The sequence below is a fragment of the Hyperolius riggenbachi genome, chromosome 8, assembly GCF_040937935.1.
Source record: "Hyperolius riggenbachi isolate aHypRig1 chromosome 8, aHypRig1.pri, whole genome shotgun sequence".
Taxonomy (NCBI): domain Eukaryota; kingdom Metazoa; phylum Chordata; class Amphibia; order Anura; family Hyperoliidae; genus Hyperolius; species Hyperolius riggenbachi.
In genome coordinates, this window is record NC_090653.1 from 144,683,401 (window position 1) to 144,701,906 (window position 18,506).

Genomic DNA, 18,506 nt, shown 5'->3' on the forward strand with positions numbered 1-18,506 from the left:
TACATTCTGAAAAGGAGCAGAAACTACGCCAGTGCAAATTTACGCATCGTAGTTCGCATCTACGCATCGTAGTTTGTAGGCAAAGTTTCAAAACTACGGTTACGATTTCACGCGTATCAAAGTACCGTTATGCTTAGTTAACACCCTACGCGTAGTTCACATGTGTATTGCGAAGTAAACTACGGATGCGTTATTCACGTCTATTTTTCCGCGTACGATTGTATGCTTATAAAATTACGCATTGGAAAGGGGAATGTACGCATAGAAGAGTTCCTAGTACAAGCATTTGTAGAGGAAGTACGCTTCGCACTATGCATAATTGCGTATTTTAACGCGTAGTCTACGAAATGCATACAAAGCGAATATTTGATTTCGAAGCCATAGTTTAGCGAAGCGTAATTGCGTAAAACTAAGCGTAGTTCCAGCGTAGCAAAGTTGGCTGACTACGACCATCTATCACTGGTGGTGACACGTTTTGTCCTGTCAGGTAATCTCTGCAGAATGTTCATTTAGGGCCAGTGCACACCAAAAAGCGCTAGCATAAATGCAAACACTCAGCACTTTTTGAAGTGATTTTTAAGGCCATTCTAGGCATGAGGCTAGCGATTTTCTAAGCATGCCAACAATTTTTGGAGCATTTTGGTGTAGCGTTTTTTTATTTTTTGTTTCAGTAGAGCTGGAAAATTGCTCTGATCTAGCGCTTTTCAGATTGATTTTCCACTTTCCCATACTTCACATTGAGGCTGAATCGCCTCAGAAATCAGCTGTAATGCTGCAGGACCCATGTTTGGTTTTGGGAAAAAAGCACATGGTGTGATCCATCCCATACAAACAGGGGTGAGCCTGGGGTGCCTGGCACCTGGGTGCAAGATTTTCTCTGGTGCCTATGGGAGTGGTTAAATTAACCGCGCCCAACCACATAACCACACCCATGTCCTGCCTAATCACACCCACACCTTCCACCTCTTTACACATGCATGTGATACCCCATTCCTACCCCTCTTCCATGGGCTTGCTCCTGGCTGGCTTTGGCTGCCTGCGAGTCTGCTAGTCTCTGGCCTGACTCAGGTTGAGAGGCTCTGCGAGTGCGATGCAGTCACACACTGCGTATTTATGGCTGCCTGCGGCCACCCTACTCTCGCTCGCTGTCGTCGGCCAAGCTCAATCATGAGGTGGGCTACCTGTATCTTTCCTGTTGCACCGCGCAGCCTGCCAGTGTTGCCAACCTTTCACGTTATTTTTTTTACTGACAAATACCTAAAAATTTACTGACAAAAGATTATTTTTACTGACAAAATTTCCCCACTAAATGCACATAAGAGACAGTGTTTCACCAGTAAATGCACGTAAATGACAGACAGCCTTTCCTCAGTAAATGCACATAATGAGAGACAGCTTTTCCCCAGTAAATGCACATAATAAGAGACAGCTTTTCACCAGTAAATGCACATAATAAGAGACAGCTTTTCACCAGTAAATGCACATAAGAGACGGCTTTTCACCAGTAGATGCACATAATAAGAGACCACTTTTCACCAGTAAATGCACATAAGAAACCGCTTTTCACCAGTAAATGCACATAATAAGAGACCGCTTTTCACCAGTAAATGCACATAAGAAACCGCTTTTCACCAGTAAATGCACATAATAAGAGACAGCTTTTCACCAGCAAATGCGCATAATAAGAGACCGCTTTTCACCAGTAAATGCACATAATGACAAACAGCCAGTGTCCCCAGTATATGTAGCCCGCCTGGACCCCCTTTAGGCAGTGAGTGACAGGGAGCCCTTTAGGCAGTGAGTGACAGGGAGCCCTTTAGACAGTGAGTGACAGGGAGCCCTTTATGCAGTGAGTGAGTGACATGGAGCCCCTTTAGGCAGTGAGTGAGTGACAGGGAGCCCCTTAGGCAGTGAGTGAGTGACAGGGAGCCCCTTTAGGTAGTGAGCGAGTGCCAGGGAGCCCCTTTAGGTAGTGAGTGAGTGCCAGGGAGCCCCTGTAGGTAGTGAGTGAGTGCCAGGGAGCCCCTTTAGGTAGTGAGTGAGTGCCAGGGAGCCCCTTTAGGTAGTGAGTGAGTGCCAGAGAGCCCCTTTAGGTAGTGAGTGAGTGCCAGGGAGCCCCTTAGGCAGTGAGTGAGTGCCAGGGAGCCCCTTTAGGTAGTGAGTGAGTGCCAGGGAGCCCCTTTAGTTAGTGAGTGAGTGCCAGGGAGCCCCTTTAGGTAGTGAGTGAGTGCCAGGGAGCCCCTTTAGGTAGTGAGTGAGTGCCAGGGAGCCCCTTTAGGTAGTGAGTGAGTGCCAGAGAGCCCCTTTAGGTAGTGAGTGAGTGCCAGGGAGCCCCCGCCGCCGCCGTTCCCCCCTACTTCGCAGCCAGCAGACCTCAGGATCAGCGGTAGTGAGTGAGCGACAGGGAGCCGCCGCCGCTCCCCACTCACATCGCAGCCAGCAGACCTCAGGATCTGCGGTGACCTGACCAATACGAGCGGGCGCCGGACACACCCACTCTATATGCAGAAGTGATTTCACTTCAGCATATCAGCTTGCAGAGCTGATGGATAGATTCACAATTATAACCTGATCCCTATTTGTATTCCTGGTTGGACGGAGCAACTGCCATTCACAGAGTGGTTTTGAAAATAAAGGAATCCCCCATGAGGAGATGGCCTAGTCCAAAACCTGTTGGTTCTGTTGGACTTCTACTACCTACTGTTCATCCATTTCCTGAGGAGTCCATCTGTGGTGATTTGCCGGAGAGGCTGAGGGGTGGCCGATACCCCTGATGCGCAGACGAGCCCTGATAGGCCGCACCATCTGGTGAGTTGTTACATATTGGGGGGGAAGATACTGATGTGTCAACTATCCCCGGATGAATTATATGCTTTATCTCTGTGAGATCAACTGAGACGACAGGAAGTGTTTGAACTCCTTATAATTGCAGGACTGGACTTTTGAGCGCTTATCTGCTTTTTAATTGTACTTTTAATATTACTGATAGCGCTCCACTATATATGTTGGTGTACTGTCTGGAAGTCCTGATATTGTTTATTTTGGTCTGTAAAGCGCTTATGTACTTTTGTATTTTAATTTCTTTGCACATTGTACTAGTCAAGTCAGTGCATACCTTTCACTTCATCCCCCCAATATGGACAAAACAAAAGGCAGAGGCAGGCCACCTGGCAGGTCTGTTCGAGGTCGCGCTGTCATGGTGTCGTGCGGCCCTCGACCAAAGTACAGTGTTCAGAAGAAGGCACGTGCCATCAACGACCAATATTGTCAGGACTTAGTTGAATATTTAACACAGAACACCTCATCTTTCTCAGCATATATTTTCCTCCTCCTGCTCTGATTCTGGCACTCCACTTAATACTCAGTTGGCCGCCACCACCAAAGTGCCATCACCCTAGGGCTTAGTGTCGGCGGTGTGGAAATATTTGCTTGTGTCTGCCTCAGATGAGAGCAATCCCATCTGTACTCTCTGCCACCGAAAATTGAGCCGTGGAAAGACCAAGACCCGCGTAGGGACAACTTCCTTATGAAGGCACATGATTACAAAGCACAAACTGCAATGGGATGACCACCTGAGGAAAAGCAGCACACAAAAGCAAAGCCACACACCGCAGAGGAAGATACCAGGCCGCAATTTTTTCTCAAAAAAGGCAATACCTAAACTGTACCGTGATGTTGAAAGGTAAGTGGTGACATTTCTGGCACACAGCGTTGGGTCAAGGGTCCATCTGACCATGGATGCCTGGTCTGCAAAGCACGCTCAGTCCCCACACACAGCATCTCTGCCTGCACGCCATGTGACTGGCTTCCCCAAGACTAAGTCGCTCCTCATACAGCATATCTGCCCGCAGACCGCTTGATTGCCTTCTCCGCCAACACCAACAGGGTCCAGGACTCCAGGCGGATTCCTGAATTTTTAAGGCAGCTGCTAGCAGTGGCCGCTATAATAATTTTTCTGGTGCATGTACATGCCTGTCTAATTTTTCTGGCTGCAGTGCAGCTGCAACAACAAAACAAAAGGCATGTACATGTGCCCATTCCCCTTCGTGATCATTACCTTGCCGCGGTGAAGGGGCTTGCGTATCACAGTGAAGTAATGACCGCCGGCTATATGACTATATGAATGTCTCGGGGGGTGGCACACCAAAGATAATAAGGTCGTTGCTTCATTGTGGACAGACCAAATTTGATCAGCTGGACAGTCACTGTTGTTCTATCATGGAGCTACCACAGCCCGGTGACCATATGGGTTTGAAAACCGCCACGGCCTGCACTCATGGTGCGCACCAGTCCAGCATGGCCGTCACTACTCAAACAGCTGTTTGCAGTGCGTTACACAGTGAGTTTGGTGTGTCAGTGTGAAGCGGTATTCTAATTACACTCCCTAATTGATGTATACACGTGCAAGATGTTTTAAAGCACTTTAGGCCTGCAATTTAGCATTCAATGTGATTTCTGCTCTTAAAACGCTGCTTTGCGTCCAATCCAGATTTTTCCTGGGGACTTTTGGCGTGTATCCCACTTCGCCATGCCCCCCTCCAGGTGTTAGACCCCATGAAACATCTTTTCCATCACTTTTGTGGCCAGCATAAATTTTCTAGTTTTCAAAGTCCGCCTCCCCATTAAAGTCTATTGCGGTTCACGTAAGTTCGCGCAAACTGAACTTTCACGGGAGGTTCGCGAACCTGTTTAAACCGAAAATTGGAGGTTCGGGCCATCTCTAGCCACAACTATGTAATTAACATAATGTCAGTTGCTTGATGTGTCCGACTTGATACTTGCTTGAACTGTGCATGCGCTTTTGCTACAGCTGTAACTATGCAACTAACATGATTCCAACTGTTCTTTCCGGGTACATCAAATTCTTTATTGTTGAAGAAACTGAACTGTGGCTAAGAGCTACAGAATAGTGCATGCAACAATCAGTGGTTGCTAATAGTTATGGCGATGTATGTGTGGGGTCAGAGTCAGAGATCTGGTGACCATGATTCAGCAGGAGGTGGACCACAGATATGTCCTTTCTCTTCTGTCTGCTGATGCCTCTGTTGTTTACCTTGAACTGGCCTTTTCATTGGAATTCCCATTTGGACCATTCATACACTAGGAAACCCTATATTAGGAGGATTTAATACAGTATATACAGATTTAGAGCACTTGATAATGATATCCAGGATTTTGATCTTTTTCCCAATTTTCATCTAATTCATCTAATCTGTGTATGCTTGTTGCTTCGTGGACTGTCCTGATACTAACAGCTCAGTTAACACTCCCCTCATCTTTAGCACGATAAGTGCAGGATAAGTGCACACATTTTGCTCCTTTAACTATCATTAGATAACTTTGGGCTAAAATATGTATACACCTTATGAATATTTATTATTGTTACACTGTAAGCTGCTCCACCTTGGGAGCAGTGTCCATGGCTGCACATCAACCAATGGTGGATAATCCTATCTGGCTTTCACCAATGTGGATGGAATTTATGAGTGGTGGCTCATGAGTCAATCATCAGCCATGGCCCCTGTTGAAGCTGAAGACCATTATGAAACATGTAGGGATTTCTCTATCATGGTCTTCGCTTTCATACCACACTCTATCACAGACATCACAGCAGGATAAGCCACACGTAACTAATAACGTCACAGCCACAATCATGTCACAAGGATGGTCTACAATCACGCTACAAGGATGGTAAATTTGTTTGGCATTATGCATACCTTGCAACCAGTGGGATGCAGTTCAGGTGCTATAGTCTCATGACATTATACACTCACCTAAAGGATTATTAGGAACACCATAGTAATACGGTGTTTGACCCCCTTTTGCCTTCAGAACTGTGTTAATTCTACATGGCATTGATCCAACAAGGTGCTGAAAGCATTCTTTAGAAATGTTGGCCCATATAACATCTTGCATTTGATGGAGATTTGTGGGATGCACATCCAGGGCACGAAGCTCCCGTTCCATCACATCCCAAAGATGCTCTATTGGGTTGAGATCTGGTGACTGTGGGGGCCATTTTAGTACAATAAACTCATTGTCATGTTCAAGAAATCAATATGAAATGATTCAAGCTTTGTGACATGGTGCATTATCCTGCTGGAAGTAACCATCAGAGGATGAGTACATGGTGGTCATGAAGGGATGGACATGGTCAGAAACAATGCTCAGTAGCCGTGGCATTTAAATGATTCCAAATTGGCACTAAGGGGCCTAAAGTGTGCCAAGAAAACATCCCCCACACCATTACACCACCACCACCAGCCTGCACAGTGGTAACAAGGCATGATGGATGCAAGTTCTCGTTCTGTTTACGGCAAATTCTGACTCTATTGAGACTCATCACACCAGGCAACATTTTTCCAGTCTTCAACTGTCCAATTTTGGTGAGCTTGTGCAAATTGTAGCCTCTTTTTCCTATTTGTAGTGGAGATGAGTGGTGCCCAGTGGGGTCTTCTGCTGTTGTAGCCCATCTGCCTCAAGGTTGTGCGTGTTGTGGTTTCAAAAATGCTTTGCTGCATATCTCGATTGTAACGAGTGGTTATTTCAGTCAACGTTGCTCTTCTATCAGCTTTAATCAGTTGGCCAATTCTCCTCTGACCTCTAGCATCAACAAGGCATTTTCGCCCTCAGGACTGCCGCATACTGGATGTTTTTCCCTTTTCACAACATTCTTTGTAAACCCTAGACATGGTTGTGCGTGAAAATCGCAGTAACTGAGCAGATTGTGAAATACTCAGACCAGCCCCTCTAGCACCAACAACCATGGCATGCTCAAAATTACTTAAATCTCCTTTCTTTCCCATTCTGACATTCAGTTTGGTGTTCAGGAGATTGTCTTGACCAGGACCACACCCCTAAATGCATTGAAGCAACTTCCATGTGATTGGTTAATTAGATAATTACATTAATGAGAAATTGAACACGTGTTCCTAATAATCCTTTAGGTGAGTGTAATTGCCCAGCACTGTACTTGCCTCAATGTTGGAGTGGGATGTGGTATGAGTGCTAGATTCTAAGACTCACCAGTTGTATATCCAATTAGCATTCCTGGACGTGAGTTTCACGTCATGCTCTGTCCCTGCCTGCATTCACTCACGTGAAACTCACGTCCTGCAGTGTAAACAGCGCTGTGCGCGCGCACGCGCGCACGCGCGTGCGTGCGTGCGCGCGCACGCGAGTCCGCGCGATCCCCTCATTGGTGCATGTGAACAGAAGTTCACAGAACCAATGAGATCGTTTTTACTGTGAATGACAGCTGCCATAGCCAATGGCAGCTCTCATTCACACTGTGACAATGTAAACATTACATTGTTGCCACCTAAAGCTGCTGAAGCCTCAGATCTCTCGTCAGTGTGAGATCTGAGGTGGAGCAGCTTGTGTGCAGAGCTGTGTGAGCTGTGTGATCTACTGTGGAAATAAATTGTATTTTATTGCTGTTTTCTAACCCTTTCCCAGCCTAACTATCCCTTGTGTGTTCAGTACACTGTACTGATCACACTGTACTAATCTAGCTGATCTAGCTGTCCTAGGCCCTTTTTATACTGCCCTCCTCCCCCCCTATTACTGTTTTAGTTTGCTGACCCCTTATTGATCAGTTGATCGTCATCTGATCATCTGATCTTCTGATCTCATCTCTCTCCCACTCACATCACCGTGCTCTCTTCTACTTCCATTCCCAGCACTTCTTTTCCTCATCCTCATTCATATAAAAAAAAAAAAAAAAAAAAAAAAAATCTTTCTATCTATTATCTCTTTATCTTGTTCTGTACCCTATTTATAAAAAATGGCAAAGAGGCGATACACAGAACAGGAGATCGTTGCCTTGATGGAAATCAGCGGCAGCGACGAAGAATCTGACTGCGAATCTGACGGCGAAGAATGGCTGCCGGTTGAACATTCTGACCCGCTGTCAGACGGCGACTCCAGCTCTGATGAAGGTGAAGGGCCATCAGAGCAGGCAAGAGTTGCTACTGTGCATCCTGTTGTCACTGCATCAGTTCCCAGTGGCAGCGACTCTGAGACACAGGCGTCATCAGATCGCAGAGGAGGGAGCACAGCAGGCACTAGTGCTCCAGGGGCAGGCAGCCAGCAGCAAAGTCCTCAGGAACCAATGGACATTTTAGATGGCACTAGTGCTCCAGGGGCTAGCAGCCAGCAGCAAAGTCAGCAAGTACCACTGGACATGTCACACCTACTGTGGGTACCGCCAAACATGCAAGCACCCCAAATCCCTGCTTTCATTGCAAACAGTGGCTTAATGGTTGACATGACAGGGAATATGTCACCAGTCGATGTTTTCCAGCAATTCGTCAATGACGATTTTTTGCAATTTATTGTCGAGCAGACAAATTTGTATGCCTCTCAATTCATTGAGTCCCACCCCAGGTCCACTTATACCCGGAAATGGACACCAACAAACTTGTCGGAGTTGAAAGTGTTTCTAGGCCTAACTTTCAACATGGGGCTAACAAAAAAATCGCAGCTCGCAATGTACTGGAGTACAAATCCCATACACCACACCCCTCTGTACTCATCAACTATGCCAAAGCTGCGTTATCAGATGATCATGAGATTTCTGCATTTCAATGACAATAGTCAAAACAAGAGTCCAGACAATGCAGGCAGAGACCGGCTTTTTAAATTAAGGCCACTTATAAATCACCTTAATTTAAAATTCAGTGAAATTTGTGTGCCTGGAAGAGAAATCGCAATAGACGAATCTCTAATGCCATTTCATGGCCGGCTTGGATTCAAACAGTTCATCCCCAGTAAACGAGCCAGGTATGGGGTAAAGCTCTATAAGCTTTGCGAAAGCGGATCAGGGTACACCTTTGCATTTCGCATCTATGAGGGGCGAGATAGCATGCTACAGCCAGAGGGGTGCCCAGCAGATATGGGAGCCAATGGGAAAATTGTGGTGGACCTCATGACCCCCTTACTAAATAAGGGGTATCATCTATTTGTAGACAATTTCTACACCAGCTTGCCACTTTTTAAATTTCTTTTTTCGGCTGACACCGTTGCCTGTGGTACCATCAGGGCAAACCGAAAAGGCTTTCCGCAAGAAGTCCTGAAAAAAAAATTGAAAAAGGGGGAGACTTGTAGTCTGCGCAGCAATGAAGTCCTGGCACTAAAATACAAGGACAAAAAAGATGTGTTTATGCTGTCCACCATGCACACAGAGGGCACAGTGCTAGTGACGTCTCGCCGATCAGAGACTGTCAAGCCTATTGTGATAGATGACTACAACAAGCATATGGGAGCAGTGGATCTGTCCGACCAGATGTTGGCCCCATATTTGGTAGCTAGAAAAACTAAATCCTGGTACAAGAAGGTAGGGATTTATTTGCTACAAATGGCAATGTTCAATGCCCATGTGGCATACAGAAAAGCAGGCAATACCGGGTCATACCTGCAGTTCCAGGAACAGATCATTGCATCTTTCCTTTTTGGATCTGGCACAACACCAGTACGCAGTGACCAATCCCAGTGCGAAGACATCATCAGACTCTGCGACAGGCACTTTATGGAATCACTCCCTCCTAATCCCCTGAAAAAATATCCTCAGAAGAGGTGCAAAGTGTGTGCCAAACATCAAATAAGAAGGGACACAAGATATTACTGTCCAGATTGTCCCTCCCACCCAGGCCTCTGCTTTACTCCGTGTTATAAAATATACCATACGGTCACCAATTATTAGAACCATGCCTATCTCCCCCAAAAAATTCTGTAGCCACCAGCCCTATTTGAAAAAAAAAAAAAAAAAAAAAACTTTTCCAAAAATAAAGAAAATAGACCAGGGGCAGCCTAAGGCATGTGCCATTAATTAAGGGCCACCATTCCCAGCGGGCCACCACATTATATTCTTATTGTTACAGTTGGTCATTGTTTATGACTGTATTTTGTTCATGTTTTTTTTATGTTGCAGTTATACACATAAATGAATATCAAACAATAAAAAAAAGTGTAAAAAGAAAAGTAAAAAGACAAAAAAAGTAAAAAAAAAAAAAAAAAAAAAAAAGAGCTAGGCATTGCTGCTACCTCCACGTGGTGCCTGGTGGAAACAGCGAAAGCTGGCAAAATGCAGTGGATATTTCATTTCATTTTATATTTGATTTATCAGCACATAGTGGCTATGCAGTCTCTACGGTGGATGTTGCCATTTGCCCTGCATAGGATACTATATTGACAATGGCGGATGAAGGGGCCACAAATTCTTTCTGCTGCTCCTGCACAGGCTGAATATAATGGTCAACTACATGATCATCTAGTAACAAAATAAGGCTTATGGCACATCATTTTCATCTTGAGAAGCTGAAGAATACATTTTCCAGTGTTTTATTTCAGAGGCACCTGTCACTTTAAAAATGCTTAGCGACAAACTGTCACCAACAGTCAAAAAAATATTTATTTTCAAACAAGTGGTCACACTTGTGCAATTTTCAGCAAAACCACAAAAATGTAACGGACACAATATACCCATCTTTGTATAGCCCTGGATCTCTACTTTTCAAAATGGTGGCATTTGTAGTACTTATTTTCTGTTCTGACACACATAGGACTCTGTGAAGGAAGCGTGACGCTATAAAAAGGAAAGCGGAAAAAATGCCCTTCAAAAATCCAAGTACGCAGGTCTCTTATAAAGGCCCACTACGTGGTCAGCTAGTAACAAAATAAGGCCTATGGCACATCATTTTCATCGTGAGAAGCTGAAGAATACATTTTCCAGTGTTTTATTTCAGTGGCACCTGTCACTTTCAAAATGCTTAGCGACAAACTGTCACCAACAGTCAAAAAAATATTTATTTTCAAACAAGTGGTCACACTTGTGCAATTTTCAGCAAAACCACAAAAATGTAACGGACACAATATACCCATCTTTGTATAGCCCTGGATCTCTACTTTTCAAAATGGTGGCACTTGTAGTACTTATTTTCTGTTCTGACACACATAGGACTCTGTGAAGGAAGCGTGACGCTATAAAAAGGAAAGCGGAAAAAATGCCCTTCAAAAATCCAAGTACGCAGGTCTCTTATAAAGGCCCACTACGTGGTCAGCTAGTAACAAAATAAGGCCTATGGCACATCATTTTCATCGTGAGAAGCTGAAGAATACATTTTCCAGTGTTTTATTTCAGTGGCACCTGTCACTTTCAAAATGCTTAGCGACAAACTGTCACCAACAGTCAAAAAAATATTTATTTTCAAACAAGTGGTCACACTTGTGCAATTTTCAGCAAAACCACAAAAATGTAACGGACACAATATACCCATCTTTGTATAGCCCTGGATCTCTACTTTTCAAAATGGTGGCACTTGTAGTACTTATTTTCTGTTCTGACACACATAGGACTCTGTGAAGGAAGTGTGACGCTATAAAAAGGAAAGCGGAAAAAATGCCCTTCAAAAATCCAAGTACGCAGGTCTCTTATAAAGGCCCACTACGTGGTCAGCTAGTAACAAAATAAGGCCTATAGCACATCATTTTCATCGTGAGAAGCTGAAGAATACATTTTCCAGTGTATTATTTCAGTGGCACCTGTCACTTTCAAAATGCTTAGCGACAAACTGTCACCAACAGTCAAAAAAATATTTATTTTCAAACAAGTGGTCACACTTGTGCAATTTTCAGCAAAACCACAAAAATGTAACGGACACAATATACCCATCTTTGTATAGCCCTGGATCTCTACTTTTCAAAATGGTGGCACTTGTAGTACTTATTTTCTGTTCTGACACACATAGGACTCTGTGAAGGAAGTGTGACGCTATAAAAAGGAAAGCGGAAAAAATGCCCTTCAAAAATCCAAGTACGCAGGTCTCTTATAAAGGCCCACTACGTGGTCAGCTAGTAACAAAATAAGGCCTATGGCACATCATTTTAACCAGGAAGGGCCAAAGAACATTTTTTGAAGTGTTTTATATCAAAATCACTTGTCATGTGAAAATTAGGCAGGGTGAAAAGTGACAAAAATGTATATTTTCTGCTTTTACATCTGTTTTTCCTTGTCATATGCATATGAAATAAAATAATTGCTTGGAAACAATATTACTGAGAGATAGCCTAGATTGTCCTGAAAAAAACAACACATGTTTCAATTAGATAGCATAAGTAATTAAAAAGTTATCACTGTATTAAAAGCAACACAGCTGAGTATCAAAATTGTCAGGAATATGAAGGGGGTAAAAACCCAGGAATGCGAAGTGGATATGTATATAAGTTGTTCTTGGCACAGAACTTTGTTTGCAGGTCTAATACAGGAGCTCTTGACATCCTACACAGCAGTCACATTGGCCTCTATTCATAAAGCATTCCAGCATGTGGTAATGCTCAAAACAGCTGACTTTCCCGACCATTTAGCAAAGTGTTCATTCATAAAAGCTGTTTCCGCATGAAAAGATACAATTCCTGAGCAGTGCGGGAAATTACCGCCTTATGCGGAGATTATCACAACATATGTCACTGAAGGTTAATTCATAGAGATTAGAGCAGGCGGAATTCTGTCGGAGAACACCGGCTGTTTAGATAACGCAATAAGCCAGCGGTAACAGCCAAGATAACAGCTAAGTGAATGAGAAAGACCTCCCAGGCAGCTGCAGTGAGAACAGAGCAGACAAGGCATTCGGAATACCAAGGCTGTGTTTTTTTAACCCCTTGGGTACCTGTTTTCAGATATATGTCACATCAGAAAGCCTGCATACGTAACATTTCTCGAGGTTCTTCTAAGACCTATTATCGCAAGTTTAAACTTTTTTATGAATTAGCACACAAAAGTCTAAAATACCGATACAGTGTTTTCCCTCCAAGATTTTTTTTACCGCAAATGTTTTATGAATAGAGCCCATTGTAGCATCCAGCATGTTGTAGGTCTGTTTGTCATGCCTGCTGACCACATTATATTTTTACTGGGGAATTGTGGATTTTTACTGATCTGTCACAATATTATTATGGGAAATTGCCAATAGGGACAGTTAGAAATGCTGATTTCTGATTTTGGTAGAATTCCGTTTTCCACTCGATGTCTTTCTGAATACTGATTTCTGATGGAGTTAGTTAATTGTAAAAATATAAAAATTAAATTTTTGTGGAATCCGCTATTTTTTTGTGGGTGTACGTTATTATGCGGAACCTACATTTCCAATTGGCAACCACAGTAAAGTTCTGTAATTTTCTGATTGGCCTAAAATTTCCATGGCAGTCTAATTTCCGTTGTACTATACTGATTCTCTGATTGGTCTAATGCTTCTAAGTCTTGTGGTTGGCCTAAAATTTCCATTAATGCGGCAATTCCGAAAGAATTTTGGTTTCTGCTTACTGATTTCCGCATACCGATTTTCACACGGAAAGCCGATTTGCGAGCGGAAACTCCGAAATTGGAATTTTGAGGAACATCATTCCTGATTACCAATGCAAAATTACAAAGCTTTATAATTGTGGCTAATAAATGTGGATTTATGTGGCCTTGCATACCAAGAAATATAGAGCAAAATAAATACACAAAATATCTTTGCATCCCATCTGAGGGCTATTCAGACATATTAGACCAAAAAGCAAGATGTTGATCATAAATATCAACAGAAGAATTGTGTAATCAATTGCAATAAATTGTATTTAATTTAGGATGTAGCCATAAAAAGTTAAAAACAAAAGAATCACCTATATCTGAATGTAATCAGAATTGCCAGCGGATAACCAATATTTGAATAAATGTGCATGTAGTTGCAAGTAATCATAAACTCAGTAGACACAGTAAAGTACATAAAAAGTAAATCAGGTTCCTCCTGAGTAATGAATCAAAAATGATGTACAAAGTCAAACTGTGCAAAAAGATGTATAAGTGCTGCATGCAAAAAAAAGTGCACCAGTGCAAATACATTATTATATAGTGAAATACAATCTAAAGAAAGATCTACACACAAAGTGAGCACACATCAATATACACATGTGTAATATAACATGCTCTTACTGAGTGGCAAAAAACAGTGGTATGTGTGGGGAACCCAGCCAGTTCTTTGCCGCTCAGTAAGCGCACTGATGCACTTTATTTAGCTGTCACTGTAATCACATTGTATTTATATGTACAGTATATTGATGCTTTTTCACTTTGTGTGTAGATTTTTCTTTGGAATGGATTTGACTGTATGATAATTTATTATCCACATCTGGGAAACTTATTTATGTGGCCTCTGAGCACTCTAAGGTAGTAAAAATGGGAATGCAACGTAGGGGAAAAGTCGCATTGCATGTTATGCATACAGTGTGTGAGACATAGAGTGGTACATACAGTACATAAAAAGTATGCTTCAATGCCGCTGTTAAAGCAGCAGGTTCAGCTATGCTATGCCAGGAAAAAAAAGAGATGTATTTTACTGTCCACATTTTGGTTTCAGTGAATCTTATATAGTAAATGAAGAGGACTTTGTTGTAGGCATTTTCCATTTTGATTCCCTCCGTCTGAAGCTATTTCTGATGTTATTTCCACTTTGGCTCTTTTTTTTCCCCTAGAATCTGCTCTGTCATAGCTGCTTGCTTTGTAAAGATGTGAGCACAGCTAGATCAGATTTCACACTGCTTCAAACTGAACTGCCTTCAGCCAATCAGTGATGAGCAAGAATGTGGGAGGGGTGATGGCAAGCTTCCTTCTCGTTGGTAATCTACCAAATAGAGCTAGGCTGACAGAAAAGATTTATTCCGGCTGAAACGTTTCTGATTAGATTTGCCATGCAGGATAAGGCTGCAGGCTGCACAAAGAACACAGAGCAGTAGGTAAATGGAATTTGATTTTGTGCTGACAACAATCCCTTTTTTACATTCAATCTACGCGGTAATACACTGCATGCATCATGTTATGCCCAATGGATCAATTGCACTGTACCAGTAATGCACCATTGCAAAAGTGAATCATGTTAGCAATGCAATTACTGTACATTGCTTGATGCAATATACCACAATGCAGCGCTTTTCAGTCATTAGTACCACTAGGTTTCCCTGAAAAGAAGATAGGGTCTTATATTCATTTTTGCTCCAAAATATGCATTAGAGCCAATTTCGGGGGATGTCTTATTTTTCCATGGACAACAATCTTCATTTATTTTAAAACAAAAACAAAAATATATATATAATCAATATTTATTTAACTATAGTCCTCATCATCATATCTTTCCAAACCCTGAATTTGTTGTGACTCTTATTCCTTTTTACATGTACAATAATATTCATTTACACAGAGGCCTCAATTCACTATGTATTACCGCATTCGGTAATTCAGAAAACAGCTTATTTTACCAATCACCTTGCCAAATGCCAATTCACAAAAAAAATGCAATTCACAAAGATTAAAGCATTCAATAAATCAAGTAAAAGTGCTCTGAGCAGCCGGTAACTCTCACCTCCATGCCGTAACATTGACAGATGTAGCAGACAGCCAATAGGGAGAGCCACACAGCCCTGCATTCTCACCCTATTTGGTCAGATACTCTAGAGAAGGAGACATTTAAAAATCCTTTTCTGTATCTCTTTAGATGTGCATATCTGTATACTGAATTTATTAGCAATGAAAGTGCGCTTAACAAAACAACCTTATCTCCTACATATACTAACACATTGAAAAACATATATAAGTCAAAGCAGTAATAAAGTGTCCATAGTCAACAATATGATTGTTTCAAAAAGGTCATAAATACGTGTCCATGGATTGCTGTACTAATCACCAAGCATGAAGTGTATCAGTTCAGTTTCCCCAAATACTGCACTCTCATGCATCAATCCTCAGAAAATTGTTCCTCTCGAACTTGTGCCTCAAACAAACATTCAAAAATAAAAATAAAAACAAAATACAACATAGCATAATACTGTATATACTCTTAAAGTGACACTGAAGCGAAAAATAATATATATATATGATATAATTAATTGTTTGTGTAGTACATATAATTAAAAGAACATTAGTAGCAAATACAATAGTCTCATATTTTTATTTTCAGTTATATAGTTGTTGTTTTTTTTTATAATATTGCGTCATTCTCTAACATTTGCAGTTTACACATTACACTCAGCATTCTAAATTATTTCACAGAGCAGGCTAGTGAACTTTTGAACTTTACTCTGCAGAAAAAAACAAAATACAGTGACTGACACTTCAGATAATAAGCTTCAGAAGACAGAACTCTCTGCGACTTTGAAAGACGTGGAGCCTAGATAAGCTCTTTTGCATAGATAACAACTGGAGTTTCTTAACTCTTCCTGTACTGCAACAATATTAGATGGATTTCTCTGCTGCAAACGTTTTATTTCTTAGCTGTACTACACATACAAATCATTCTATCATAAGTTTAATTTCACTTCAGATTCCCTTTAATCTTGCACCACATGTTCAACACTCTGTGTTCAGTTTTCCACCACAGTATTAGGTATCACAGACCCTCGCCATGTTTTGTGACTAGGGATGATCACAGATATGCAAATTGTTTTGAGTTGGTGCAAATGTATGCACATTTGTATGCAAATATATGCAGCTTGAAATGGACCAATCTATTTAAACCTCGGTTTAATACATTTTCAATAAAATACATTTGCATAAAAATTTGCAAACAGTCATGTCACTGACTGTCCTCAGAGGAGCTCACAATCTGATCATATCATAGTCATAGTCTAATGTCCTACCATATTATTATGTATTTATTTAGTGCTGGCATCTTCTGCAGCATCTTTACAGACATGTCACTGATTGTCCTTAATGGAGCTCGCAATCAGTGATATAATATTGTGCGTCCGGGGTGAGGGCAGGTGATTTGTTGACTGCTGGCCTAGGGCCGTAAAAAGTATAAATCCGGCCCTGACTGTTAGAGTTACAGTGATTGGGAGTTTGTATTTGATATATAGTGACATCATGTGTTCAAGACCTTAGAGAATCAGCCCCAACCTTATACGTCCTTGGGAAACCAGACAGCAGTGAGAATCTGGCAGAGTAATTATGGAAACTTGCTTGCTGTAGATATATTTCAATAAGAAATCTAAGAATACAGAAAAAAAAATCCACCCAAAATCTATTCCTATGATTTGTGTGCAATTATTTTCTACAATTAAATATTGCATTGAAACATGTCTGTACTGAGAAATGTATGGCCGTGGATTTATGATAATTAAACATAGTCATTATTACAGTATATTTATTTCAGATAATGACATTTTAATACATTATATGCAATAATACATTATATGCATACCATAAAAAACGCCTCATGTCTTGACATCCTAACTGGCTTGGGAAGGGTAGAAATAAATATTTTTACCTATTTACAATATTCTCCTTTTTCTTCTGCTCAAACAGGCACCACATCTGTGACTCCAACTGCTCCAGACTTATTCAGGGGGTTCATTATTAATTTATATATTTCCATGCAAGTCTGACTTGACATAAAGCATATTTTCAATTTTCATTTTACACCTTCTGAAGTCAAAGGAAGCCTGAATTTGTAATATGTGTGTAGTGTAGCATATGTACAGAAGAATACACCTGAGATATGAATTAAAAAATAAACAGAAGCAAAAAAAAAAAAAAAGAAGAAGCAAGGGAAGAATCAAACTATCTTCAGCAAAAAATATCTTAAAGAGGAACTGTAAGGGCTAGTCCACACTAGGTCCGGAAACGTATCCGTGGCTGCGTTTTTCAGCCCTGATGGAAAACGGAGTCCCGGATACTAATGTTAAAAATAGCAGCCGTCCTCACCCAAGAAAAAAACGGATCCGTCTGCGTTTGCAGGGACCCATTTTCAAAACCTGAACGGAAGGTCCGGAATTGCTGCATTTTTACGGACCACGGATACACGGATGGGTAGTGAAAGCAATGAAAAAAACGCAACTCCATCTCCACAGGCAAAATAGCACCAAAAACGGATGAAAAAACGGATAGCCTGAACTTGGCCCAAAAAATCCTCCCACTACCTTCCTAATGATAGAGACGTTTTCTGTCCGTTTTTTGGGGTAAAAAACTGAACGGAAACTGATGCAAAACTGATGGAAAACTGATGCAAAACTGATGCACTTTTTTTGAAAATGCATCAATTTGCGGTCTGGTGGTACTTCCCCTAATCCCGGACTGCAGCGTCCGTCCTGCAACCGTGCCTAGTGTGGACCTAGCCTAAGGATTTAACGTCATCTCAATCAGTAGCTGATACCCCTTTTCCTGTGATAAAACTTTACCTTTTCTTGAATAGATCATTAGGGGGGTCTGTATTGCTAATATTGTGGTGAAACCCCTCCCACAGTGTGATGTCAGCACCTAGGTCCTGTTTCCAACTGCCTAGCAACCAGTATTTCTCTCTGTCCATATGTATATCTATTAAAAAAAATAGCCTATCACATTGTTAGGGGGTGTGGTTATAGATAATGGCAGTTGATGCTGTCTGTTTTTTTTTTTGGCATGTCTGCCAATAGTAAAGATTATTAAGTGCAGCCTGAATGTGAAGCAATATGAACATTTTTCCCCCTCTTTGCTACAGTTC

General features: G+C 41.7%; 1 protein-coding gene across 3 annotated transcripts in view; it reads right to left on the bottom strand.

Annotated features, from left to right (window-relative positions):
* GRIA3 (glutamate ionotropic receptor AMPA type subunit 3) overlaps positions 1 to 18,293 on the bottom strand; it is a 604,867-nt gene extending 586,574 nt beyond the window's left edge. The window contains exon 1 of one of the 3 annotated variants that reach the window (XM_068251187.1): positions 18,205 to 18,293. In XM_068251187.1, coding sequence (XP_068107288.1) covers positions 18,205 to 18,223 — 19 coding nt within the window. In that variant the 5' untranslated portion in view covers positions 18,224 to 18,293. Of the gene's footprint in view, positions 1 to 15,713; positions 15,782 to 18,204 lie in introns of those variants that run through there. The other 2 variants (XM_068251183.1, XM_068251184.1) reach the window with 2 other exon arrangements.
* Positions 18,294 to 18,506: the final 213 nt, after the last annotated feature.